Raw genomic sequence first — 26,597 nt, forward strand, 5'->3', positions numbered from 1 at the left:
AGTTTGACCATGAATAACTAGTAAGAAATCACATACTAAGAACAAACACAAACAATTTCTCTCCACAATACAATAATTTATTAGAAAAATACTTCAGCTTCTCGCCAAACTCTTTAACTGGGCTAGTAACGTTCAACTGTCTTTCAAAGGAGAAGAAAAAATAAAAACACTATTTTAATAAAATAAGTATTTCCTGAATTAGAAATCAATAAAAATGTTGAACAACTGATTCCTGATATTGTGTTAACCAGCCATCACAGTGATGGATTGAATGGAGCTCTTAAACAACAAGGTGGCAGTGAAAAAGTGTGGATGTGATCAGAAGATAAAACTCTCCTTCCATAAATACCCAATCAAATCACAGTTAGGGAAGTATTCACAGTCTTTGCCATGAAGCTCAAAACTGAGCTGTTTCCTTTAACTTAAATGTAGCCCATCTGTGATCAATTCAGTTGATTGGACTTGATTTGAAAAGATACTCACCATTCTATACAATGTCCCACAGCTGACAGCAGGTCAGATCAGAGGTCAAACACCAAGCGTGAAATATAAGGAATTTGATGCTTGGTTAACCTCAGAGACAGGATTGTCTTGAGGCAGAAATCTTGGGGAGGATCCAGAAACATTTCTGCTGCTCTAAAGGTCCCAATTAGCTCAGGGACCTCCATCATTGGTCAATGGAAGAAGTTTGGAACCAGCAGGACTCGGGTCATCTGAACTGAGTGATCTGGAGAAAAGGGCCTTAATCCTGGATGTGACCAACAACCCAATGGTCACTCTGCAGAGCTCCAAGGTTCCCCTTTGGAGAGAGGAGAATCTTCCAGAAGGACAAGCATCTCTGCAGCAATCCACCAATCAGGTCTTGATGGTACAGCGGCCAAAGGAAAGCCACTGCCCATCCTGTTCAAATAGAGGATGGATCTTGTTAAGTAGATTAGTTAACCCTATTGAGATTTTTTTTTTTTTTACCCCTCCAGGGGGTCTTTTGTGGGCTCTAATGTCCCTTAAATGACAGTAGGCTGACAGGAAACAGGGAAGGAGAGGGGGGAAGACATGCGGCAAATGTCGTCGGGTCCGGGAGTCGAACCCGCGACGGCCGCGTCGAGGACTAAGGCCTCCAAATATGGGTCGCGCTAACCCCTACGCCACCACGGCACGCCCACCCTATTGAGATGAAACATCGTTACAATTAAGAAGATGAACAACAAAGTGCATTTTGTCCTTTTTCTTTTTCCAAAGGCCAAGACAGCGTTTTGAAGACTGAGAGCAGAGACCAAAGAGTACAAGCAAGCTTCTTGTAGACACACTTTCACTTCCTCTGGATGTCAGAAACATATTCAGAGAGAAGTCATGATGCACCCTGTATGGGTTGTAAAATTCAAACGACTTAGAACAATATTAAGTTAATGTTTTCAAATGAATCCACAGCACAAAAAATGTTCACTCCTTGAAGGTCAAGCTTAAAATTCATGATTTAGTTTTCCATCCAATGCTCTTCAACTTTGAGCTATTAAACCAAAGCAGAATGAGAGAACCAAATGCCTATTATATTTGCATAATAGGAAGAGAAAGAGGCATGTGAAGAATTACTGTGTCTATTGTGACAAACATGGACATCGAGATGACCAATATTTAGAGCTTTGTGTGTTGCGGACAGCAGGTACAGATATGAATACTCTTAACTATTATCAGAACCTCATCAGTGGATTTCAGCTTAACATGTTTTCAAATCTTCTTAGGCATATTATGAGAGAATCACCAGTGTCAGGAAATGCTACAGAAATGCCTTCATCTGCAGAGGCGACCATGTTGACGCGCCGTAAGCCTACAGATTCACAGAACTAGCTGAGTTTATGTTTAGGCTGAAACTATGAGAAAAGAGAGTCTTCCATGACAATTATGCAACATGTTTGGCTCACTGCCCTCTTCTTCTACAATGCATAGGAGTTCCACTTCTTCATAAATAAAAAATAATAATTTTCTGCGCATTTACATCCATCGACTGACATCATGTCCTGCTTAAAACGGGAGAAAATCAGATTCTCACTTCAACAGAAAGAGGGTCAATTTGAGAAGGGTTGTTCAACCTTTCCTCCAACTATCCCAGTCTCTTTGGCCTTCAACAAGTATAGAATCGTAAAAAAATGAATAACCAATAAAAAGAGCAAGGTACAAAATAGTGAATGCAAGGTTGTAAAACTAACTGGCTCAAGTGAACCATCATCAGTCTGTCTACAGGTCAATCTTGTGGCTGTTATGCAAAGTCACGTGACTCATTTCTACCTTCTGTCTCAAGGTAAAGTCCTCCTGGATGCAGAAGTTAAGTCGCCATACAAAGTCAAATTTCTCCAGTTAAGCTTCTACTGCCGTAATTTTAGTTTACATGTTTTATTTTGTATTATTCATATTTTTTGTGATTTTGACTCTTATTTTGAGAAGCTTAAGTAGGAAGTGGATTGAATCCAGCATGTTCGCTGGGGCACCAGAAAGAAGATGCACTTGGTATGAAAGCATGACGTTAGCAAGTGACTGTAAAGTCATTTAAGTTTAAAGAATTCATTTAATAACCTCATTTCTACCTCGAAAAAAGGGTCAGCCGGCGAGGTATGTTTATATGTATTTATATCATTTTTTATGTCGTTATTGTACTCATGACACCATCTCACTTAAGTTTATGGTGTATTTTAGTTCGACGGTGGTGTTGGTGTCAAGTGGAACAAACGTGGAGTTGTAACAAGAGCAACTTTAAAGATTTGCATTTAAGCTGACTTCACACCAGCAGTTCAATGAACTCTTTATTGCCATTAAGAAGAAGAGGTAGAGGTGATATAAACAATCATTTAAAAACAAGTTGAGAAACTGTAGCCATCCTGAATGCAGTTTTTACGTTTTTGTAAATGCACACTACAAAAACGTAAATATAATTAATTAACACACATGAACACATCACATAAATATACTCCTGTTAATGTACTTTTCCAACTTCTCAATATACACAGAAAATTAGGAATAACATATATCAATTATATAGTGAGTTGGACCTTGTTCCCATTACACATCATGATAAAAATCCTGCTAGATGCCTACATGGTGAAAAGCAGATGACCACTAAAAGTATTGTGACGATCTGGATTGTCATGAATTCTTGAATTAGCCCACATGCGCAAAAATACAACATCTCCAACATCTAACAGCAGCGTGACACCATTAGAAGTCTTCTGTCCACCTGCAGGCTGAGTTGACCATGCTGTGAAGATCTGCTCTCCGTTCTTGACCAGCACAGCAGATGTAGGGTTTGAAGAACCATGTCCATATATGTAGAACTCAAAGTGATACGCTCCTCTCACTGGTGCAGTGAACAGCCCTGTGAAGCATCATGGCCAGATATGTAAGCTTTTTCTTACCTTTCCTATCAGAACAAATTTACCACATTTACAGTATGTTGCAATTGTGAGCACATGTAAATGCAAAATACAAGTCGTAAATTGCAGCACCTGTATGTGGGTTGTAGGCACTTCCAATATTAGCAACAACATGTCTGAAGACCAGAGTTGTGTGTGTGTTGAATGGTCCAAAGTCTCCTGGAGTCAATGCCAAAAAAGAGGCAGAGAAAGCCAGACGTTTTGCTGAGAGACAGAAATGGAACATCATTAAATTACAGCAGGGAAAATAAGTAATAAACACCTTAACAACTGTCACAATAAATATTGTTTTAACAGGCCTACTAACATGATAAATCGAATTAACATGTACAAAAGATATTTGATTTTTTTTTTACATTTTTTATCTTCTTAGGCATCTTGATATGCCTTCAAATACTTTTAGCCAAAAGTGATGGAAAGGCAGACAGTACCAGATAGCCTGCGACGTAGCAAGTGTAAAAGAAAAAAAAAAGTGTAAAAAAACCTAAAAAACAACCATTTCAAACATTGTTTCGTCCTGTGCAGTGTGTGGTTGCCATTTTGAGTCATTCTAATAATTAATGCAGAAAGTGCTAATTTTACCTCAGAAGCTAAGAACTATAATAGTACATAGAATGTTCTAAAGTTTTTAGTAGCTATCTAAGGATAATGGTGTCAGGATCCCAGACAGTTAGGTTGTTTTGTAGTTTGATTTGATATTAGTTTCATTATTTCTGCGTTAGTTTCTTATTTTGATTAGATTTGTCTTATTCCTGTTTCTAGTTATATTTCTTGCTTATGGTTTTTCTTTGCTAGCCTAGTTTTATTGTTCTTCAGTCTATCAGGGGTCTCAAACTCCAGTCCTCGAGGGCCGCAGTCCTGCAACTTTTAGATGTGCCCCTGCTGCACCACACCTGAACAGAATAATTAGGTCATTAAGGCTCTGGAGAACTGATCTACACAAGGAGGAGGTCATTTCATTCCAGTGTTTTGTACCTGTGGCACATCTAAAAACTGCAGGACTGTGGCCCTCGAGGACTGGAGTTTGAGACCAGTGTTAGATTTTTTTTCTGCTCACCTGTGTGCACTCTCCCTCACCCCCTGTGCCAGCTTCTCTCTCCCTCCACTCACACCTGCAACCAGTTGGCTAATCAGCCCAGGTCTTTTGCTCAGCATCCAACCTCTCCAATGCTTCAGCCTCTCATTTTCAGTCACTCCTCACCGGATCCTTTTGTCTTCTACTCCCTTCACTTGCCCGTTCTACTCCCTGTTCTCCTTGGGTCTGCTTGCCTGGATGTTCTTTGGATTTATTATTTTGTCTTCTGCCCTGGCTCTTGTGGTTTTCTGTAAGTTTTTGTATTTCACCTTTTTTCATTAAATCATCAAAACACTGTTCTGAGAATGATGTTCTTTATATTTCAAATGTATGTGTGGTTAAGTTTGAGCATGTGTGTGTAGGCCTTGTTTGTTTGTGGGGGTGTGTGTATGTTGTAAAGTAAATTTTTTACACAAACACTGCACTGTGTGAAGACCTGCTACTCCTTATGGGGCACAAAGAGTGGGCCCCATAAAAAGAAGTGATGATTTTGGGTTAAGTATTAGGTTTTACAATAACGTGTGAGTTGAGTTTGGGTTAGGTTTGGGACTAGGTAGGTAAAGCAACTGGAAATGGTAAGGCATGCAGTAGAAATGAATGAAAATTAATGGAAATCAGTGCAAAGTCCTTGAGAAGATAAAAACAGTGTAGTGTGTTGCCATGACAAGTTTTCTTCAGAGTTCACAAACCTTCTCCCTCTCTCTTCAGAGCCTCCACTTGGTTTTCAGCATTGTCTACCTTGGCCTGAACAGTAGCCAGTTCTGCTGCCTGAGCTGAAATGAAAGGAAAACCAAAGATTTGGTGTGAAATAAGAGCAATGCCGTAATTGGTTTGTTTCCTTACTAATGTCTTCCCATGTCTAAAATTTATTACATGAACATAACAATAAGTTTTAGCAAATGACAGGGAGTGTCAGAGGGACTGACATGAAAGTGAGTGATGTCATGACAAGTTTTCTTCAAACATTACTAACCTTCCACTCTGTTTTCGGTGAAGCTTGCCTTGGCTTTAACAGTAGCCAGTTCTGTTGCCTGCACTGAAATGAATGGAAAAACAAAGACTTAAGTAAGACATTATCTGTAGAGTATTTGCTCTAAATTATTGATTTGTATCCTTACTGAGTCTCGCCATGTCTTACATTTATTGTATGAATGTATGAGCTCGGGGGATGCAAACCCAGAAAGGGTCTTTGAACTTATTTTTCTTAGGCTATTGCTAATTTGAGAAATTGAGAGACACTGCTGTAAATACATCTTGTATTAACTAGTACCATGTACTTTTCAGTGATGTTATACTTGGAATTGTTATATACACACGTCTTTTGTTGCTGTGGTTTCTTGGTTTTGTTTCTGCAGGTCTGGAAGTAAACTTCCAAGGCGTTGACTCGTATTTCTCTCTACCCTTATTTCTGTCCTCTACTTTTATCTCCTTTTCCTTTGAACCTCTTTCTCGCCTCTTTCTCTTTATTATATATTCTTTCTTTTTCATTTCTATTGCTTCTTCCCTTGCAGAAAAAAAAGAGATACCTTGGTTCTGTTGCCGCAGTTCTTTCATCTGTCTTTCCTGTGCTAAAGTAAAAAAACAATGACAAAAACAATGTCATAGTTGACAAGTACATGCCTATCATATATTCAAAGTTACCTTTTTAATTGAACTTTTGGAAATTGTCTACTACAGGTCAGTACCTTGGTACTGTTGGTTGAGTGAATACAGCTCTTTTGTCTTTGCTGTTTGTAACGACAAATAAAAAAAACAATCAACATTTTATATGAGCATTTTATCAATGAAAAACTGTATTTCCAAATGCTATAACTCTCTTTGTAAACATACCTTCATTTTCTCTCTGTAAGTGCTTCACCTCCACCTTCAATCCAGCCAACCAGGCAGCCATCTTTCTCAGAACAGCATCGATGTCCTGTGTGTGGGTCTGCTGGGTAGCAGAGTCATGGTCTGGTTCTCCTACTTGTGCCTCAGTTTGCCTTAAATTTGAAATAATGTCGTCAGACTCTTGAAGCTGAGCTGCAGAGACAGTGCAGACTATCAGCAGCACTGGAAAAAACATGATCATTTCCAGCCTCAGTTTTGGTCTCTGGAAGTCAACTCCTCTGTGTGGGCCTGATAAAGTTCTCGAGTCTTTATCTTGGACTTTATTGTTGCTGACTAATTATTATTCTAGTCTTTTGTCACACATGAGCTGATAAGACTTGTTACTTTAGACTTGTCCTGTTAACAAAAAAATCAATCTTGGATCATAAACAATACGTTACCTGTTTGCTGGAAGATGATTTTTTAATGTGTATCTAAATAAAATTGTAAATTGTAACCCTATAGTGTTTCCATGGATATGGCAAGTAATGAATGAAAACCCTTCAACGAGGTCAGAACATTTAAAGGAAAACTCTTCATAAACATTTCAGTTCAGCACATCTTAATGTCCCATGCACTTTTGTGGTTAGTCCATTTCCACTCATTTCACACCATCTCTGGTCACCTCAAATGGCAAAATTTGATAAAAAAAAAATTTGGCTTAACACTCTAATCTTGTGTGATATATCGTGGCCCGTGATCAGAGATGAGCACATCAGCAATCCCCTGCCAAGCAAAGCGTGCCTTCATTTTGTGGACCACTGTACCTTTAGGTGTTCAGCAGGTTATCAACCTTCTAATTTTAATAACAGTCCACAAATAGTTTTTATTGTGCCAAGAAGACAGATCCATCCCTGCCTTAGCCCAAGGTGTGTAGGCTATGTCACATGGGTGTAATGTCTCTCTTAATTGCTTGAGTTCTACTGACCTGCATTTGTCGCATTTGGTAATAAAAATCTTTATCTGCTCCCTCATCCTTGCCAGTATTCACAATCACGTGATCTTCTGAGGCAACCTCCCATTCCTGAATGTGATGACTGTACATGGCAGATTAGGTCAATTGGAAATCACTGCTCTATCCTTCTTAAACACTATGCAATCCACAAATCTAATGGAGTGATAGTCCAATGGTGCAGCAGTCTGTGGTTTAAGGACCCATCCTGCATTTCTTCCTCCATTTCTACTGAATATAAGTATCATGTCACATGTAGTTCAGGGTTTTTTAAAAAAGTGTTTTGCTATTATGTTGTAAATTATGGCTTAACTGGAAGCATTGTTGACAACTTATAACTCACTAAAGCACTAAAAATATCCTTTAATGTTCCAGGGAAATTTCTGGAAATGTTCTTTGCCAAACAACCAGATAATCTTGTGTAAAATCTGCAAAACATAAAGAATCTAGTGCTATTTCCGTGCAGTCAGATTATTTTTGCAATAAAAAGCTTTTTATGGATTCTATGAAAGACGTCGACATAGAAAAAAAAGAGACTGTATTATTACAAAATGGCGGCGCCCTGTATGGCTGCGGCTGCATGGGCTCTCGACAACTTGCGAGTATTTGAGCAAAATACGCCGCCTAAAACACTACAAACTTTGCATCCACTCAGTAAGTTAGCATATGATCGCCAGCGTCTGCTGGAATTACGATCATCAAGTGATTTAGGATATTTATATTTACATTTATATTTTATATTGTATTTTATTTTATTCTGGAGTAACCTCATAACATTGGAACCTCAAACATTGTCCTGAGCCGTATGCAACGAAATTTCGTTCTGTATACACCCTGTGCATGCAAAATGACAATAAAGTCAGTCTAAGTCTAAGTTACCACGCAGACATGTACATGTCAGGTTTTTAAAATTTTGTATGCTAAAGTTAAATTGTGAACGCCAAACATGGTGATAATATTTCGGCTAAGAATTTTCTCTTGAAAATGTTTTGAAAATTTAAAAATGTGACAACTGCAAACAAAAATTCACATTATTGTGCAAAGGAAAGTTCAAATGCAGAACAAGTGTCCTTTAAATACACAGAAAAACACTAACTGAGTTGGAACCAGTCTGGTGTTGGTGTCAGTCACTTACTACCTCAATAAATTACAGTTGTATTTGTAAGAATCATCACATTTTCTATGCTTTCTCATTTCAACGCTGCCCAAAGTTTCAACAACTTAGCAGTGAAACTCAGCCTCTGCATTCAGCATATAACTTTAACTCAGAAATGATTAAACAAATGTTATCTGCTGCTTTTCCCCCACAATATTAAACTACAGGTATTTCCTCATTGTTGTCGCCTAACACCCTGATAGGTCCTTTACAGTTTTATGTGTGATCACGCAAATTCTTATTGATATTTATTAACAGGTGGTGTTGCTTTCCCTGATCGGTAATCAGTGATGTTTAACAGTTTCCTTGGTAAAGCCAGAAGTTTGCTTGCCATTTCCTTTGTTACTGGCTGTCAATGTTCTCTGTCAATATTTTCCCATTCATAAAGTGGTTGGAAAAAATCGGAAGAGGTTTTAGATTTCTTTTATATATTAACTAGCAAAATAACATCTGTGTGTTCAATTACTTAGTAGGTCATGTTTAACTTTCATAATGTAAAATTCACCTTCTACTGATCCAGCAGGAAAAAACTTTGCTAAAATGTGTTTCCATTAGTGGAAACACATGTGGGTTACTTACTTACTGCACAAGGCTCCCTTGTGACCATTTATCAAAACGTCTGTTTGTGCTGGAGGGATTAGTGAAAATTGAATTTCTAATGGTACCCTGGCTAGTTAAGCTTTTCAGATGCAAATTATAGAACTATTCTTTATCCAGAAACACTGTCTTTCTTTCCAGGACCACCATGAGGTGTACAGCATTCATATACTATAATAAAGCAGAAAACCAACTGATTTTGCAGACAAGAGCACCTCCAGAAGATTCCAATGGAGTGCCGCTCCATCATGAGAACAGGAGATATGGATAATCCTATTCGTAGGAGATGTGACTGGGGAAGAAAAACATGACAGTTCCATCAGTCAGATTTATTTATATAGCACAAGTCAAGTCAATTTACAATATCTGGTACAAACAAAAAAAACTCCATAACTATTTAAGTTAACATTTTATGACTGCACGCTATAAACTGATATCAATTATGCTGCAAAACAAGAATAGTTGCAAATATTTAAGACAACCTTATCAAAAAGCATTTTTAAAACATAAGTTCCAAGACAGTAACAGTCAGGAAAATAACTGATTTTTCCCCAAAATTATACAATTTCATTTTAAAGAAATTGGCACATTTATGTGTTTTTCATAAGTTTTCATAAGTGTCGAGTTCTTGTAAATAATGTAAATTGTAAACAATTTACACTATTTACAGTGATTCACTAAGCTGGCAGTCTGAATATTCATAATGCAGAGGAACAAAAAAGTAAGTTATATATTTTATAATTCTTACATTGACATAATCACATTGATGAATATGTTGAAGTAAAACATGTCCAGTTTAGATTTCATCTGAGCACTGAAAGACTCATCACGCCACAGCAGCTCAGCAGTTATTGTTGTAAGTGTGTCAGTGACAAAGCCGCACCATTCCAGTCCAGTGACTGCCAGCTGACCTTGTATATATCATATATGCGTGTGAACGCCTCAGAATCGCTTAGCCATCCTGAATCTTGAGGTGAGCAATCTGAGGCACGTCCTTCTTCACACTGATTTTTACCTCCACCAGTCCAAACGGGGGTGGTTCTGATGGGTCATACACCCTGCCAGCTGGAGTTGCGCCAATACACGATGTGTCAAGGCGAACAATGAATCCCGCAGTCCCACACGTTGACCCCCAACATCTCAGTGTAGTTTGCCAGCATCTCCGACTCCATCTGCAGGCCAGTCTTCAGGGCGGCAGATCATCCGAGCTGCCAGTGCTGTGGCAGCAGACGCCTCCTCTGTCAGATTCACTGAAACAGTTAGCTGTAAGTCCTGGTTGTCGAAGCTGTGCCCACGCAGGACATCTGGGCTGCTCCTTGGTTCTGGCCTCTATTTCACGAGACATTTCCAGTGACACTTGAAGACGCATAAGTTGACCAAGTGTGGGCACAGAACACATGTTCGGAAGACTACACAGCGTCGAAGGAAGATAGGGGAAGACAGGAGCCATGTGGTGCAGAATGATGCTACCGTAGCATCATTCTCAGGTGGGCGCAGGTAAGATATCAATGAGCCCTGTGGCACAGGCCCAAATTTGGATGGTACCAGCTGCAAATTTGAGAGACCATCCAGGTCAAGAGAAATAAGTGGCTGGGACTCCAGCTGGTGTAGTTTTTCTCCCGACGCCAGGATGTCGGTACCTGGAAGAGCTTCTTCAAACACATCAGTGACATAATCACCATCAGTTTTGACGGCATTGGATTGATAACACAAAAGTTGATTGGGTTATTGGTCAATCAAGTGTATTTGTATAGCACATTTCAACAACAAGAGTTCAAAACCAGATGCAACTTACAGCACTTGAGAAAAGTTTAAAATCTGACACAAGAAAAACATAATTAAGCCTGTTTAAAAATGATCAATCTGACGAAAAAGAAACAGAACTTGTGACTTTTAAGTGCTGACACTTCTTTGGTTTTAAGTTTTTGTTTGTACCTGTCGTGGTTTGTGTGCACAGTGCATCTGCAGCTCAATCAATACACTTTAAATTCAAAATTAATTTTTGAAAATTAGAATTTTGTATTATAATTTGACATTCATTGTTATGTTTTCAGCTTACTCACAACAAGTACTATTTTTATGCCCATAATTTAATTTTTACTGTTTTTAAGAAAAATTACTCCTTGTCAACTACTTACAAACTACAATTAGGTGCTCAGAATCTGATCGGGCAACCTTTGTTGATACTGCAATGCTGGGGACATGTATGTTAGGAAGCGAGGGGTTTTTGGTTTTCTGTGGGGTTTGTTTCTTTTCCCGCACCTTTTCCAGTCATCCACCAGAGGGAGCCAGGAGGACCTCGCTGCAGCTAACAGAAAGGGGCGGGGACAGACCTCTGGTAGTCTCATACCTTATTTGGAAATGGGGCCATTGCACTCCGAAAGTGAAGGGGGCGCTATTTCCTATATTGTATATATTATATAAAATTTTGCAAAAGTAAAAACCAGATGTTTACTTCACTCTTTTACCAGGAAACGCGCTCATCTCTTAGCAACAGCTTAACACCAAATGTTATTGTTCAAAAAACATAGGATTCCTTCTGCTCTTTTGAAGTGTCTTAACACTATAATTGTTTATAAATCATAAGCGCTTTGGAAATATTGCTTATCTGCTCAGACACAAGAAATTTACAGTAGGTAAATTTTTACAAAAGTAAAAATCAAATGTATATTTCGTTTCAAGTCGTTACAAGAAAACATGCTCGTCTCTTAGCAACAGCTTAACAGATATTGTTATTGTTCAAAAAACAGGATTTTCTCAAATTTAACTTTGCGTAAATATACGCAATCTTTGTCGCTGGCGTGAAAATGTGCGGCAGCCACGCAAGCTTTCTCTGTGGACAATATCAAACTACAAAGCGTCAAAACTCAACTAAATACACTGAAATCTGACTCCATACAAAGGAGCATTGAATCCAATGTCATGATTGTATTGTTTTATTAATTAAAACGCAAACTATACAACCAAACCAAATTTCTCCTCAGAAAATAATCTACTGCACAAAAAACAGAGGACCGGGAAAACCTCACTCGAATGTAAATAGTAAATATCCTCAGTTTTTGTCACATAAAGATTTAACTGCGCATCGGTCTGTGCGCCGAAGCACAGAAAATGCATATTGTTTCCTTTCGTTCTCACAGAGGAAGAAAATAGGGTTGGATCAGCCGTCCTTTCCTCCAAACAGGTCAGGCTTGATTATTCTTGAAGTGGACAAGTTGTTGGCAATCACGCGTGTGCATAAATAGCTGCGCAAAGGTGTGCGTAATTGTCGAAGGTGGCAGCTTTTTCACTTCTGGAGGACATCGCCAGCAGAAGGATTCGGAGGGAGCGTGTGTTCAGAGATCGCACTGACCTGATGGCACATGAAGACCCAGGGCAATTTTATCGGAGCTGTGCTTGGAACTGACCCCCCGCGTTACAGAGGGAAACTAGAAGGAACTGTGCACTGCCGGTTCCGGTTCAAGTTCTCTCTCTACCCTAGGATTTCTTGCAACCGGAACATTCCAGCGCGAGTTGGCTGACAGGTCGGGTATTTTACAATCATCCCTGAGTCGAGCCATGCCAGCTGTATGGGACGGTCTTATTCGTATGTTGCCCCGTTTTGTGAAATTCCCTTGTAGAAAACATGCTCGTCTCTTAGCAACAGCTTAACAACAAGTGTTGTTGTTGTTCAAAAAACATAGCATTTCTTCCGCTCTTTTTGAAATGTCTCAACACTCTAATTGTTTATAAATCATAAGTGTTTTTGAAATACTACTTATCTGCTCAGACACAAGAAATTTACAGTAGGTAAATTTTTTTCAAAAGTTAAAATCAGAGATTTACTTTTTTTCACTTCGTTACCAGAAAACACACTCGTCTCTTAGCAACAGCTTGACAACAAATATTGTTATTGTTGAAAAAAACATAGGATTTCTTCCGCTTTTTTTGAAATGTCTTAACACCAATTGTTTATATATCATAAGCGCTTTTGAAATGCTACTTATCTGCTGTCGTGAACGGTTATCTTTATGAAGAACTCCACATAGACCCGTTTGCAGCTTGTAGAACTCTGTGTGACTGACAACTACTAGATGTACAGCGCATGCTCATCAGTCTGCCCCCAGGCTACGGAAGCCTCACTGGGACATATCACGACATCTGCTAAGACACAAGAAATTTACAGTAGGTAACTCAGACATTAAGTACCACATAGTCATTGGGTATTCTAGAAATCAGCCAGCTTACAGCAACATTCTGGACAACATTAAAAGTTATTTCTGAAGAAATGTGTAGAAGTCGCCATAACAGGCTTCAGTCACCAACATGATGTACTAATGAAGAATAAAAAAGCAGCCACTATGTCATTATTTAGTGTGTAAAGACAGAAACATTTTGGGTTAGCTTTGATCGCAATAGATCAAGCCACCGGGCCAGCACAGCCACTTTCCCCATCATGCCGTCTAAAGCCAAAAACGTCGAGAAAACGACTCCGCAGCTAAATAATGTTTACTCAAATGGCCTTCAGATTTTTTATTACAGTTTTAATGTTCGGTTAACCACCCGACACCTCTTGCTACGCCTTTTTGGCTAGCGTTAGCTGCTAACAGCTAAACAATAATACTAAACCAAGGGTGCTCAGGTCCAGTCCTACCGTCCTGCAACATTTAGATGCATCCTGACTCCCACAGACCAGGATCAGCTCTGAACTGACCTGCTAACAGCCCTTCATTTGACTCAGGTGTGTTGGAGCAGATGCTTCTGCCGGTAAATCATTGTTATGATTTCTGGTTTTTGTGCAAATGAAATAGTCAAAAGTTGTTGTCATGGCGACGGATTCTTTAAGCCAGCTGACTGATGGTGTGCAGCAACATGTGTGGGGAGGAGCTGTTACCATAGCAACAGCAATGCCAGGGTTTCCTTTTTAACGGGTTTGAAACGGTTCTGACCCGGTTCGCTGGATTTAATCGTTTTTTGTTAGTTTTTTTTAACTTAGCTTAAGCTAAGTTAACTTAAGTTAAGCAAACTTAAGGTAAGTTACCATGTCGTGACAGTTTGTTATGAGACAGATCATCTGTGAATACAATCAATCTCCTCCACCTCCTCCCTGAATTACTATTACTGGTTATGTTCTGGCCAAAAACAACCAATCACAACCAGGAGGAGGGTCTTAGTGCTGTCAATCAACTTCATTCACTTGCTACTAAATGTGCTAATGGCAGAGAAACAACTTATCGTTGCTGGAAAATAGTCTAACTGCCATCATTCATAGCTATGCTAACTAGATTGAGCATTCACAACAGGCTGCGTTAGCTGCAGAGCAAGGGAAGGGAGGAGGAGCAGCCACATGAGATTGTGACTGACAGCCCTAAAACCCGCCTCCTGCCTCTCATTGGTTGTTTCTGGATAGCACTGGGAGAAAGCAGAGGAAATTGATTCTTCACAGATTATCTCTCATGCCATGCTGTCACAACATAATGACAGTTTTAACAAATATGTAAAAAAAAATATTTTTTTAAATAAAAGTTACGTACTACAGCTTTAATTTCACTTAGGAGAGGACGGGTCAGGAGCGACTAGAGCTGCTGCTGACTGACTCATCTGTTGTTAAGTGGTAAAAGGCACAAAGGACACGTTAAACACATGAATATCTTGGTTATTTATTTAAAAAATTTTTTTGCCTTAATTCATTAAATGCTAATGAATTTAGGGTTAGGGTAAGTAGCGCCCCCTTCACTTCCGGTGTGCATTGGCCCCATTTCCAAATAAGGTATGAGACTGCCAGAGGTCTGTCCCCGCCCCTTTCTGTTTGCTGCAGCGAGGTCCTTCTCTCTGATCAGCACCTGGGAACCGCCCCACCAGAAGATGGTCTCCTGGCTCCCTCTGGTGGATGACTGGAAAAGGTGCGGGAAAAGAAACAAACCCCACAGAAAACCAAAACCCCTCGCTTCCTGACATACAGTTCAGACCAAAAGTTTGGACACACCTTCTCATTGAATTCAATGAGAAAGTGTGTCCAAACTTTTGGTCTGTATTGAGTACAGACCAAAAGTTTGGACACACAGTTGTGTCCAAACTTTTGGTCTGTACTGTACATGTCCCCAGCATTCCAGTATCAGCAAAGGTTGCCCGATCAGATTCTGAGCACCTAATTGTAGTTTGTAAGTAGTCGACAGGGAGTAACTACCTGTCAACCTCTGTAGTTATTCCCTGTCAACTACAACGATTTAATTGACAAATTAAATCATCAATTTAATTGTCAATTAAATTGACAATTTAATTGACGAGAATGAAATCGTCAATTCTCTCACTTCAACCTGGGTCCACCTCACCACCCCTACAACCGCAAATCATGACAGAAACAACAAATCGGGTTAATCGTGATTGTTCAACTATTTAAATAATAGGCAACTAATTCAGACGGACAATATGCTGGCAATTTTATGATATTTCCGCAGTTGTAATAAAATCCTGAGTGGTCAATGCCCGAGACCATCAAAAAATGCTCTTGAAACCGATCTCGACATCAAGACCGGTCTCGAGAACTACAACACATGCAAGGCCTATGCCGAAGCCTATGGTGAAACATTTTAGGAGAGACATCTCACTCAGTGGCTGCTCTGAATCCAGCTGCCTTTCCTTTTCCTTCTCTTTGTTCTTCAGCTTTTCGGTCAGCTGTTGCACTTTTCGCTCCAGAGCCTTGGTTTTTTGAAACAATTTGACAATCTCCTTGTCCATTTCCTTAAACCGCTTGTCGAAGTCAAGCTTCATCACCGCAAGTTGAGTCTTCAGCTCTTCGGTTTCTTTCACGGCCATTTCTGGACAAACAAATCACAGACAAGCAATGTGGTATGATGATAAAACATCCTGGAACAAATGTTCAATATTTTCCTGGCTGCTACCTAGAGTTGATGTCACAAATTGATGTAACTGCCTCAGCAGAACAACTACAAAACTTCTGAAGTTTGAATAAAAACATTTTGTATTTTCTATTTCAAATTGTGAAACTAGGGGAAAAAAACTGTATAAAAAGAAAACATTTGACCAGTTATCAATGAAAATATGAATTGCTTTTGAGCCAGTGATATTTATCACATCATATATAACATGTCATATATGACATGAAAGTTTTAGGATTGAAACTTAATCTGACAGCTGCAGTTACTGAAATGTGTCCCTGTAAAACACACTGTAACTTACCTAGGTGTTAAAATCTCCATAGGTCACAGGAGCAGGTAATAATTTCACTCTCGTTTGCGAATCCGTTCAAAAGAAATTCAGCAGTCGGCCAGCGAGGGATTTGAATATTTACGGTAGAATGCTATTAAGAAGAGATGTTAAGGGCGCCATATGTTTTTTCACCAGTAGATGTCAGTAAAGCGCTCTGTTCTGATCTGGACAAGATTCCCTTGAAGTTTTTTTTTCTTTTCTTTATAAATACCGCACAAAAAATAGAAAATAATCTGTTCTTTTAAATTCTGTAGCTGAAGGATATTTAAATGTTTTGACATTTACTGTCTTTAATCAAATATTAAAAATTTATTGGATCAAGAGGGTTTTTTTTTTTTTTTAAATCATAAAATAAAATAAAAATAAAAAGATCGAACTTTCATGTGGAATATTTTCCCAAATCATCTGTTCAGCAAACCAGGCTGTCTAAATTTGTTGTTGTGTTGTAATTTTTCAGTTAGAAAACATCCAGTCCAATTAGCTCAGTTTCCATTGCTACATAAATCATTACTTCTACGTAGCTGAGTTGATAAAAATATTAATGTGATAAGCCAGTTACTCGATAGTAATTATATACATTGATATTTATTTAATTAGCAAATAAATAAAACACAAGAACAGAAGAGCAAGCAGAGCATGCCCATTGTTCTTTGATTGTTTTAGTTCAAAGTGGCAGCTGTAGTGTCTGCCATGATGGAAGACATTACGGCTTTGTGCTGCCTGGCTTCATGCAGGGGGAGGGAGAGTGAGAACAGTCATGGTGAGCTCCTTGTTCTTGGTTACTTCTTGCTTGTTGCTCTTTGGTCAGTGTTCATAGTTGAGCGTTGTTTACCGTCAGGGCATTGCCTCAATTGCTATGTTTAATGGTGCAGACAGTGTTGATTTCTGACATGAATGATTTGGGCAAATGCCCAGGGCGTTATCTTTTTAGATAAGCAGGAACAAAGAGTTTATTCTGCTTTTAATATTGGTAAAATGTATTTAAGCTCTAAGTATTTAATATCTAGGTGTTTTTATGGGAATGTGAATCTTTCAGATCAATTTGATTAGCAATTTTGATCATGTTTCACATTTTATTGTGTCATGTAGCGTGGGGGCGCCGGTCTTGGTGTTGACTCGGTCTCGGACCCTAAAAGTCTTGGTCTTGTCTTGGTCTCAGGTTAGGTGGTCTTGTCTACAACACTGCCTCACCGCACATCACTGTTGTGAATGGTACGCCTATGAGCGTTTGATGAATAACAATAACATAGATGTATCTCAAAAAGAATTTGGATTGGTCATTAAGCCTTTCCTTAAAGCTTCCATTCATTCCTACACATTTTCTTAAAATAGTCCTGCCTGTCATTGCAAATAATCTGATTAAAATAGTAACTCATCCCTCTCATCAGGTGTTTTTCCCCCCCGTGCTTTGAAAACAGCAATTATCAAACCACTGATAAAAGAGAACGATCTGGACAAATCACTACTGCAGAATGAGAGGCCGACCTTTAACCTCCCATTCATCAGCAAAATTATTGAAAAAGCTGTTTAAACAGTTAAATAGCTTCCTAATGATAACAAACCGCTGTGACATTTTTGAGTCTGGTTTCTAGGCTCACCACAGTACTGAGACTGGCCTAGTCAAAGTGTTCAGTGACATTCATCTAAACACAGACTGTGGAAGAACCACAGTTCTGGTTCTGTTGGACCTCGGTGCAGCTTTTGACACTGTCGATCATGACATGTTACTGAATCGACTGGAGAGTTGGGTCGGGCTCTCTGGTCCAGTACTCGTCTGGTTCGAATCTTACATAAAGCACTGGGATTTCTTTGTTTCAGTAGGTAACTTCTCATCCAGGTGGACAGACGTCAGATGCTTGGTACCGCAAGGTTCGGTCCATTAAAGAGCCGATGTTGTATCAATTTTCCAGACTTAAATGTTGATGACCTTAATAGGTTTATTTGCTCTCACATTGTTGAGAAAATCAGCACTGAACTATTCAGAGAACTATCTAATGGTGTCACTTCGTGTCAACTTAAGCATTTTGTCAACGGAAATTAACGTTAACAGCAGTGAGTCATTGCAACCAGACAATGTGTTATCTGGATAAGAGCTCAAATGCAAGTGTCTTGAATGATAAAATAACCAAATGCTACATCCACCAATCCTTTTGCGATTTTTGAAAAATTGATATTCCGATGACAATTGTGACTCAGCATATTGTTCTGGTTTAATCAGCTCATTCTTAGTCACTTCATCCCCTGTTCACTTTCAGTTCAACTCCGCAGTTTGTTAGTTCAGTGTATATCCAAAAGCTGAAAACTAAACCAGCTTTAAACTAACATTTATTTTTTTAGATTTCAGGTGTCCTAAGGTGTTTTTATGGAAAATTAAACTATAATTCTGATTTGTTCTTCTGTTAGGCGAGATGTTGCACTTGTAGATGTGTACGAGGTTCCTACAGGTCGCCTTGCGTTTATCGCTGTGTGTTTGTGTTTTGTTACTGGCAGCACTGACTGTTGTTGGGGGCAAAGATAGGGAACAGGAGCAGAGTTCCCTCATGGGTCCAGATTTTGCTGCTTTCTTATGTGGACAATGTCTTTGTCCTATGTAGACATGCTGATGAGCCTTCAGTCCTGTTCAGTTACATTATAATGCTGTCAATAGCAACTGGGAAATGGTGCCAAAATTAAAAACAGAGAACTTTGTAGCATCAATTTGATCTTTGGAGTTTTCCAGAAAGTAGTATTAAAATCTTATCCCCTCATGTTTTAGGTATCGTTAGCAATGACCGTTTGTGACCTACTCTCCTTTTGAAGGGCATCTTCTGGACAGTCTGTCCATGATTTTGTGGGCCATATCTTAACGTTTCTGGTTTTTCTTTAGCTGGAAGTCATAAGAATAAAAAAAAAAGAACAGAACCACTTGGATTACTGAGGGGGTTTTTCCCCTCCTCAATGAAGCACCAATAAAAGCACAGGCATTCAGTCTCAGGAACTGTGAAAAGAGGAGAGCTACACCGATCCTACATTAGTATTCATCCCAATATTGAAAAATATTCCAGATCTGGTATCGTGACCACGTGCCATAAGGGCAGATCTATCGTCTAATTCAATGCTGCTGTGATCTGAGCAACATCATGTTTTATTTTACAATATATTTAAAATTCATAATTTCATTTCTGCACCATTTAAAAGCTTTGCTGCAGTTTATATTTACATGTTTGACCAAAGTAGTCAGACTGTCTTTGTCCGTTTCAGTTTATTTTACAGTGGGTGTTCTACTCCTAATTGCGTTGACTGAACAAATGAAGTTGTGTTTTTTAACATGCTTGACCAAACTTGTTTATGTGTGCTGTACTAGTGCAGCAGATAAATGTTCATTACATTTATGTAAAAAAAAAAAAGAAAGAAGTTTTGTCATTTCAGAACCAATTTTCTGTATCAGATCGGTATCGGCCGATACCAATGCAGATATCCAAGGTTCAGTATCGAGTGAAAAAAGTGGGCTGGTGCATCTCTAAACAAAGGCAAATCTTTCTTCCTAGAAATTTACTGCTAAAAGATGTTTTAAAAAGACAAAAAGTCATACAGAATATTGGCTTTATTATGAAACCTGGGGCATTTGTTCACAGAAAGCCATCCTACATTTGTACAGACCCATGAAGCAGGTTGTTGTTGCAGTCACAAAAACAAAAGGAGACACTGTGTCCGGAGCAGGCCGAGGTCGCCAGAACTGTTTCAATACAAAACTGGAGCATGTTTCGTTCCACGCAGCGTTCAGTGACCGTAGGAATTACGGCTGCATGACACTCAACATGCTCCAGAAACAAAACATGGAATATTGTTGAAAACTGTATTGTTGCGAAACCCAAACCCTGACAAGAATTCTAAAAGCAACTAAGCCCAACAAAAATATATTAAGTGTACAAACCCCCACCCGCCCCCTTTCCACCCCGCCCTCAGTCAACATTTAATATGGATTTCATTCATTCAACTTTGTTTTTTGGAGCCGTCATCCAAACAGCTCAGTTAAAATCTGACCCTCAACGTCCTGCAGTCGCATTTTAAACTGTGTAAAAAGATACTACGTGTGTGAACAAGTGGCCTGGTCGGATTTAGTTAAATACACAGGGAGCAGAGACGAACCTCCATGAAAATGTCCACCGAGTTCCCCTTTGGCATGTTCCACTTTCAATCCAATAACAGTGGTAGAGGTTGCCTCATTTTTTTAAATTTATTTATTTATTTTTAGAAAGACCAGCTGCAATATGAATCCTTCAAACTTCGAAACACGAGGAGTGGAGTTAGTGAACTTTGACCCTAGGAACAACCCTCCACCTCCCAGAGACTGCGTTCCAATTGAAATCCTACATTCCCCCTGTGGTGACTCCGCGCACGCGTCCTGAAATCTTTCTCGCGTTTGCGCTTGCGGAAGCCTCGGCCGTTTGCGCCAGCGAACGCTTCCTGGGAAAGTGACCGGCGCTCAACTAGATTTTAATCAAACCTCGACAAAAAAAACTGGTAAACCCAAGAAGAGAAAGAAAAGAACTAAAGAATCCGACATCTACAAGCAGACTCTTTTGGCCATTTGTTTCCAAACATACAATTATTGAGGGAATCAAGCAGGTAACAGAGCAGCAGCAACAACAAAAAAAAAAAGTCATCAGATCAAATCACGTGTTGGCTTTTCTCAAAACGGCCAGTCTTGTCTTTCAGTGTGGAAATAACTGTCTTGGTGTTGGAGGGGGAAAAAAAAAAAAAAAAAGAACAGTGGAGGACACACAGGGATGGACGGATGGAGGGAACTACACCACTCGTCGCACTTCGAAAAATCTCTTCAAGTAGTAAATCTGTCCAAGTGTCATGGCCACCAGAACGAGGGCTTCGAAGAAGGACCACAGGACCACCCTGCTGTTTGTGTTGTCGTTAACTAGTAGAAATAGAAGAAGAAGAAAAAAAAAATAAACAGCAGATGCGACGTGAGGATAAATTTTACTGCACTCATCAGACCAAACGGCTCTCGAATTGCGTTCTTACCCGCTCTGTGTATCCTCTCGCGGACCTCCATGTACTCCTGCTCGTGCTTCACCGCCGTCATGGCGACGGCGAGCTCGTTGATCATCTCCTCCAGCTTGTTTTGATGAGCTGAAACGAGCAGCGAGCGAGCCGTTAAATGCAGAAGGACGACGTGCACAGAGGACATGCGGCAGGCTATTACGCGACACATGCAAAACCTTCTTGCATCCGAGACACGATTCCTTTACGTCGACAGTTCGGTGGAGGAGTATTTGCCCCGCTTACGGATTTCCTCTGCCTCACATTTAAATGACCGCTGGCAAACTTAAATTAAATAAATAAATTTTTAAAAAATCACACTCGGATAACCTGAAGAAATACAAAATGGACAGACACCTTTCAGAAAAGAGAACCATGCAAACAGTGAAACATGATGGTGGTAGTATGATGGTCTGGAGCTGCTTTGCCGCTTTAAGACATGAATGACAAGCTTCAAGAGGTGAAACCATGATATTTTTTCTCTCTCTAGAAGAAAAATCCTGAAGTAAACAAGTGTTCAGGAGTTTATGCAGCAGCTTCAACCCAAGCAAAACGGAAGGCTTCTGAGTGTTTCGGTCACTGTGTGCACTTAAAGCAGATCGAGATGCTGCAAAGTAACCTTAAACTGACAGTTCATGTTCATCGGTTCATTTCTGTCCGATACTCTTTAGTAACCAAGAAAGACGAGCTAAACCCGTTGAAATCCATAAAAGAAGCAAATACTTTTTCATAGCACACCATTTCTCTGATACTCACAGTGCAAACAGTCAAACCGTTAAAAAACAAAAACAAAAAAACCAAACATTAAGGCTGCCTCCGTTGCAAACAACATGTAATATTAGTTTATAACATGAAAACAAGACTGGTTAGAGAAAACTCCACGGTGCATCGCAAACTTCATATGACAGTTTTCACTTATTCTGCCCTTTTCTTTTTCCTACCATCCCAGCCGTCACCACCTAGAAAGGAGGGAAATTTACCCAAAGTAAAGTCAAGAAAGAAATTCAAAAGATCAAATCTTTAAAATAGAAACAGCATCACGAAAGACGGGCCATGTAGTCAGACGTGGCCGATCCGAGTACCTTCCGTCTCCATGTCCTGGCCTTTCGGCGCCTCTCCGATGTCGATGGTGAACATGACGATCTTGGGCGTCATGGTGGACATCTTGTTGCTGAAGCAGAACTTGTAGGTTCCGTCCATGTGTGCAGCCACAGAGTATTTCCCACTGGACTCTCTGTCTCCTTTGTAAATCTGTTTACCATCAGGCCCCGTTATCTGAAGAGAGAACGATATCTGGGTAAAAACTATTGAAAGGGTGCAGAGTTTCACCCAGAAAACTTGCTAAGCCCGGTGGTAGGGGGCGCCACTGTGTTTGAGTTAAACAAAAAAAAAAAAAAACTCAAATTGTGTGAAATAAAAACACCTGACCTCAGTCTCCCTACGCATTCGCATACTGACCACACTATGTTGCCATTGTGCTTCCAACCGTTTCACTAACTAGAGACTTGTTAACCCGTCTTTGTTTGCCATCACTGTTACTGGTGTACAAACAAATATAATGAATAAAAACAACACAGCCTGGTGGGGGCAGCAAGGCCTGGTGGCCCGCCAGGCTTATGAAACCCTGTATGGAGCAGATATCTGGTAAATTCTTTTTTTGACTATTTTTATTGCCATTGTACATCCACAAAAGCACAACAACACTTTCAAATAAAGGCCCACTCACCTAGAATCTCAAAATAGATCATCAGTAATGTTTACATTTTATGGAAGGTTTAAAAGAAAATAACAGGGAAAAAAGTGAAGTAGTGAAACTTTTACCCATGTAACACCACTATCCATCGCTGCTACGCCTTAGACATAAATGCCATTATTTGGATTTCTGGTGATCCAAATCTTAAGAGAGGAGAAAGAAGTACTTGTGAGCTTTAACCAGAGCCTGTGGTCTCTCACTCTTGCGATAATATGATGACAGTGTCTATATTTCTCCTAATCTGCACTTCCATCGATCTGTGTCATTAAGCATTTTGTGCAATGTCTTCTCTATCTGATGAGAGCATCTGCTCCCAATAGACTGTCCAACTGGTAAAGCATTACAGTAACATAAAAGATGCAAGTTCCCAATAGTTGGCATATATTGGCCAACAACTACTACTCCAACCAGTCAATTGCGACATGAATATTGCACTCCGGTGTCATGCAGTATTAGGAGGAGTACAATGGAGGGTTACAATTACAGAATATTTTAACAACAGCATATTTAAATAGCAATTTATTCCAAGTTTTAACATCTTATAAATATAGACCAATCAGCATAGATGCAACTCTGGTTAATAAATTATGACTAATGGAAATGGGTAAGAAATTGATCACTTTATCAGAGGGAGGAACTCAAATCAGGAATCATTACATGCCATCATATTGATCCTCTACTCGTTTCAAATGAGTAGAGGACTCCACGAGCTAAATCTCACTTTGAAGCTTCTACAAGATCACCTCCAAAGAGTGAAACAGTTTATGTATTTCTAACAAAAACGTTCCACATAGCCTTTTCAGCTGAGCATGATGTCCTTTAGTTGACCCGAACCAAAGCTTCAGGTCAGCGTTTTGTAATGTAAACGTCACTTTTATACCAAGAAAAACGAGTCTAAAGTGAAAATCCAGCTGCCTGCTGCATTCAACCAGCCGTAGGAATCTCATATCAGAGCATGTACTGCGTCCATGGGAGTCCATTCAACGACAGGTGTTCCCACCTGTGCATAGCTGCGATGCATTCAAGTGCAACCGGTGAACTGAATTGTCTCTAAACACCCTCCAAATCGATCAAACCATTTTATCAAACTGTTCATATTTTTATTCAGATTCCTCAACAACAAACTCAGCCACTTTCAACCAAATATATTGTTGTATTAGGGCTGCACAATAAATCAATAATACATCACAATACACAGGTGATATGAGCAATAATACGTCTCATAGAAAGTTTAATGTTCAATTTATAGATTGTTCACAGAATACCAATCCAGAACCGCACAGCATTCTGGGGGATGTAGGTAAAAAAACAAAAAGAAATCTAATCAGTCTCTGATTGCACCATTAAAAGCCTCTTATGTATACACTTAAACACTGAATGAAAAAGTCAGACACGAAGTTCTGAGATGAAAGTTTTCATGAAACTGCATCAAGACATATTGAGGGATGAGAGTCATTCATGTTGTGAGAGGGAGTTACTTTTTTTTTTTTTTGAAGAAGAAGAAAATGGTTAAATGGAGTAGAGGACAGTTGCTCTGTTTTTCTCTTTGACATTTTAATCTCAACATGGAGTTGGACATGGTGGCCTCTGTTAGAAAATCTCAAACTTTCAAAAGTAGAGATCTTCACTCCCCAAGGAAAAACACGGAGCCTGCCAATCCGGTACCGCTGGCTGTGCAAAATTCAAAAACAGGAGAGTTAAAAATGTCCCATTTGTAATATTTTTTTCTCCCTTCAATAAACGCCACAAATAAAAAACACCAGAAACAGCACAGCCCTGTTGTTCAGCAGAGAGGCAAGATTTCAAAAGTATACTCTAATATCCAATGCTCTATCAGCATTGCTAATAGAGCAATGCTGAGCTCTTGGAGCTCAGCATTGCCATGTATCGATCTGTGGAATCCATTAGTCTGCATGCTTCTTTTTTTGTTGTTTATTCATTTAGCACATGGTTATGCATTTGCTCAAGCAAAAAGAAAACCATCACAATTTAATGAATGTATATAAGCTAACATTATCAAATGTTTTCTTATGTAAAAACGAACGACTGGATAAAGAAGGTCTTACTGACCCAGAGCAGGAACAAGCAGGTGAACCCAGTGGGTGGGTCAGCTGCCAGGTCAGGTTACTAAGCAAAATTTATTTTAAAGAGTTTATTTGTGACAAAATGCGAAATAAACTGTTGTTTTTCCAGAGGTGTCGTTTCTTTCATGTCTGATTTCGAAGACCTTTCTGCTTGCTTCTCCTGAGAGACCTGGCAACCCTGACTCAATTTTTACCAAATCATTGAGAGGAAGGCATATGGCAGCTGCCAGGGGGATAAAAAATTTATATATATATATATATATATATATATATATATATATATATATATATATATGGCTATTTTAATTAGAAGCAGATCTCTAGAACAGTTGTGGAATCAAAGCTCAACTCTATTTTAAACTTACAATTCAAAATATACTCCTAAATACTGTATGATATGGTAGCCTAGCCAGATATAATGCTAAAGCTGCATCCAATTTATCAACCCTGCATCGCCCTTGCAATGTCTTAACCACAACGGCCATTTTGAGATATATACAACGAGATAAATATTAATATCTTACAAATGACTAAAATGCCACGAATAAATCCGGATCATAGCTACTTTACTTCAGGTGACGTTTCACAGCGAGACGGCTAGTCGTTAGCAGCTAACGTTAGCACAGGGCCTGTCGATCCAGCTCGGAGTTTGAAGTAGTAATAGCTCCATTTCGTACACAATACACGATTTTGATGGTTGGACGCACTCGAAGAAACATATTACCTCTACGTCGATGTCCAGGAAGCCTCCCTCGGCCACCTCGAACATGAGGCCCATCTTCGTGCCAGAGTTGACCCGCTCGTAGAAGCACTCCTCAGCATGAGCATCTATGCTAACAAAGTAGCCGGACGCGGTAGCACACAGAGCGGCCAGCAAGACAACAAGTTCTGAGATGGTAAACATAATTGAAACGACGTGCTGGAAACACCAACGCTATAAGGAGTGTCTCCCTTTTTTTCTTGTTGTTTTACAGAACAGACAGGAAAACTGCCGTGTTTCCAGGAGCGGACAGTTGGAACAGGGAAGGAGCTCCTCTCTACAGCCGTGTTCCGCTCTCTGACTGCCACGTACGGTTTATTAAACGGCAAGCTGTAAGGGCCAATCTTTACGGCAGCGCCTCAGGATGAGACACTTCACAACTTAGACGAGAATTAATTTCCAAATCACAATCGAAAGAATTCAGACGAAAGTCTTGAATACATTCAGTGTGATCTAATGTAAGTCATGATTAAAAAGCAAGTTAGCATGCAAAACCTAAACAACACAATGTTCTTTGATAAATGCCTTTCAAATTAGGGTCTGACTTGATGAACAGTCTTTGTCATATTCTTGTGTTTTGTTATTCAAGTTCACTCTTAAAAGGGAAAAGAATAATAATCGTAACTCAAATTACTTAAAAAATTCTGACTTCTATTTAAGTGTTTTTTGTTCGTTTGTTTCATATG

At 39.4% G+C, this 26,597-nt stretch overlaps 2 protein-coding genes across 4 annotated transcripts; both read right to left on the bottom strand.

Annotated features, from left to right (window-relative positions):
• Nucleotides 1-2,782: 2,782 nt before the first annotated feature.
• LOC116723822 (uncharacterized) lies at nucleotides 2,783-14,494 on the bottom strand. Of its 2 annotated transcripts, XM_032568993.1 has the most exons (8): nucleotides 9,284-14,494; nucleotides 6,328-6,476; nucleotides 6,183-6,224; nucleotides 6,024-6,065; nucleotides 5,471-5,533; nucleotides 5,187-5,270; nucleotides 3,495-3,626; nucleotides 2,783-3,364 (listed from the first exon to the last, which is right to left on the bottom strand). In XM_032568993.1, the coding sequence occupies exons 1-8, from the start codon at nucleotides 9,316-9,318 to the stop codon at nucleotides 3,084-3,086; spliced, it is 828 nt and encodes a 275-aa protein (XP_032424884.1). In that variant the 5' UTR covers nucleotides 9,319-14,494; the 3' UTR covers nucleotides 2,783-3,083. The 2 variants fall into 2 exon arrangements, with proteins under 2 accessions (XP_032424884.1, XP_032424881.1); XM_032568990.1 differs by lacking the exon at nucleotides 9,284-14,494 and having other exon boundaries at nucleotides 6,328-8,020.
• A 5,351-nt stretch (nucleotides 14,495-19,845) lies between these two features.
• tmed2 (transmembrane p24 trafficking protein 2) lies at nucleotides 19,846-26,232 on the bottom strand. Of its 2 annotated transcripts, XM_032570057.1 has the most exons (5): nucleotides 25,876-26,232; nucleotides 22,397-22,589; nucleotides 22,256-22,273; nucleotides 21,297-21,404; nucleotides 19,846-21,189 (listed from the first exon to the last, which is right to left on the bottom strand). In XM_032570057.1, the coding sequence occupies exons 1-5, from the start codon at nucleotides 26,053-26,055 to the stop codon at nucleotides 21,065-21,067; spliced, it is 624 nt and encodes a 207-aa protein (XP_032425948.1). In that variant the 5' UTR covers nucleotides 26,056-26,232; the 3' UTR covers nucleotides 19,846-21,064. The 2 variants fall into 2 exon arrangements, with proteins under 2 accessions (XP_032425948.1, XP_032425949.1); XM_032570058.1 differs by lacking the exon at nucleotides 22,256-22,273 and having other exon boundaries at nucleotides 25,876-26,229.
• Nucleotides 26,233-26,597: the final 365 nt, after the last annotated feature.

The sequence above is a fragment of the Xiphophorus hellerii genome, chromosome 8 (assembly GCF_003331165.1).
Source record: "Xiphophorus hellerii strain 12219 chromosome 8, Xiphophorus_hellerii-4.1, whole genome shotgun sequence".
Classification (NCBI taxonomy): Eukaryota; Metazoa; Chordata; class Actinopteri; order Cyprinodontiformes; family Poeciliidae; genus Xiphophorus; species Xiphophorus hellerii.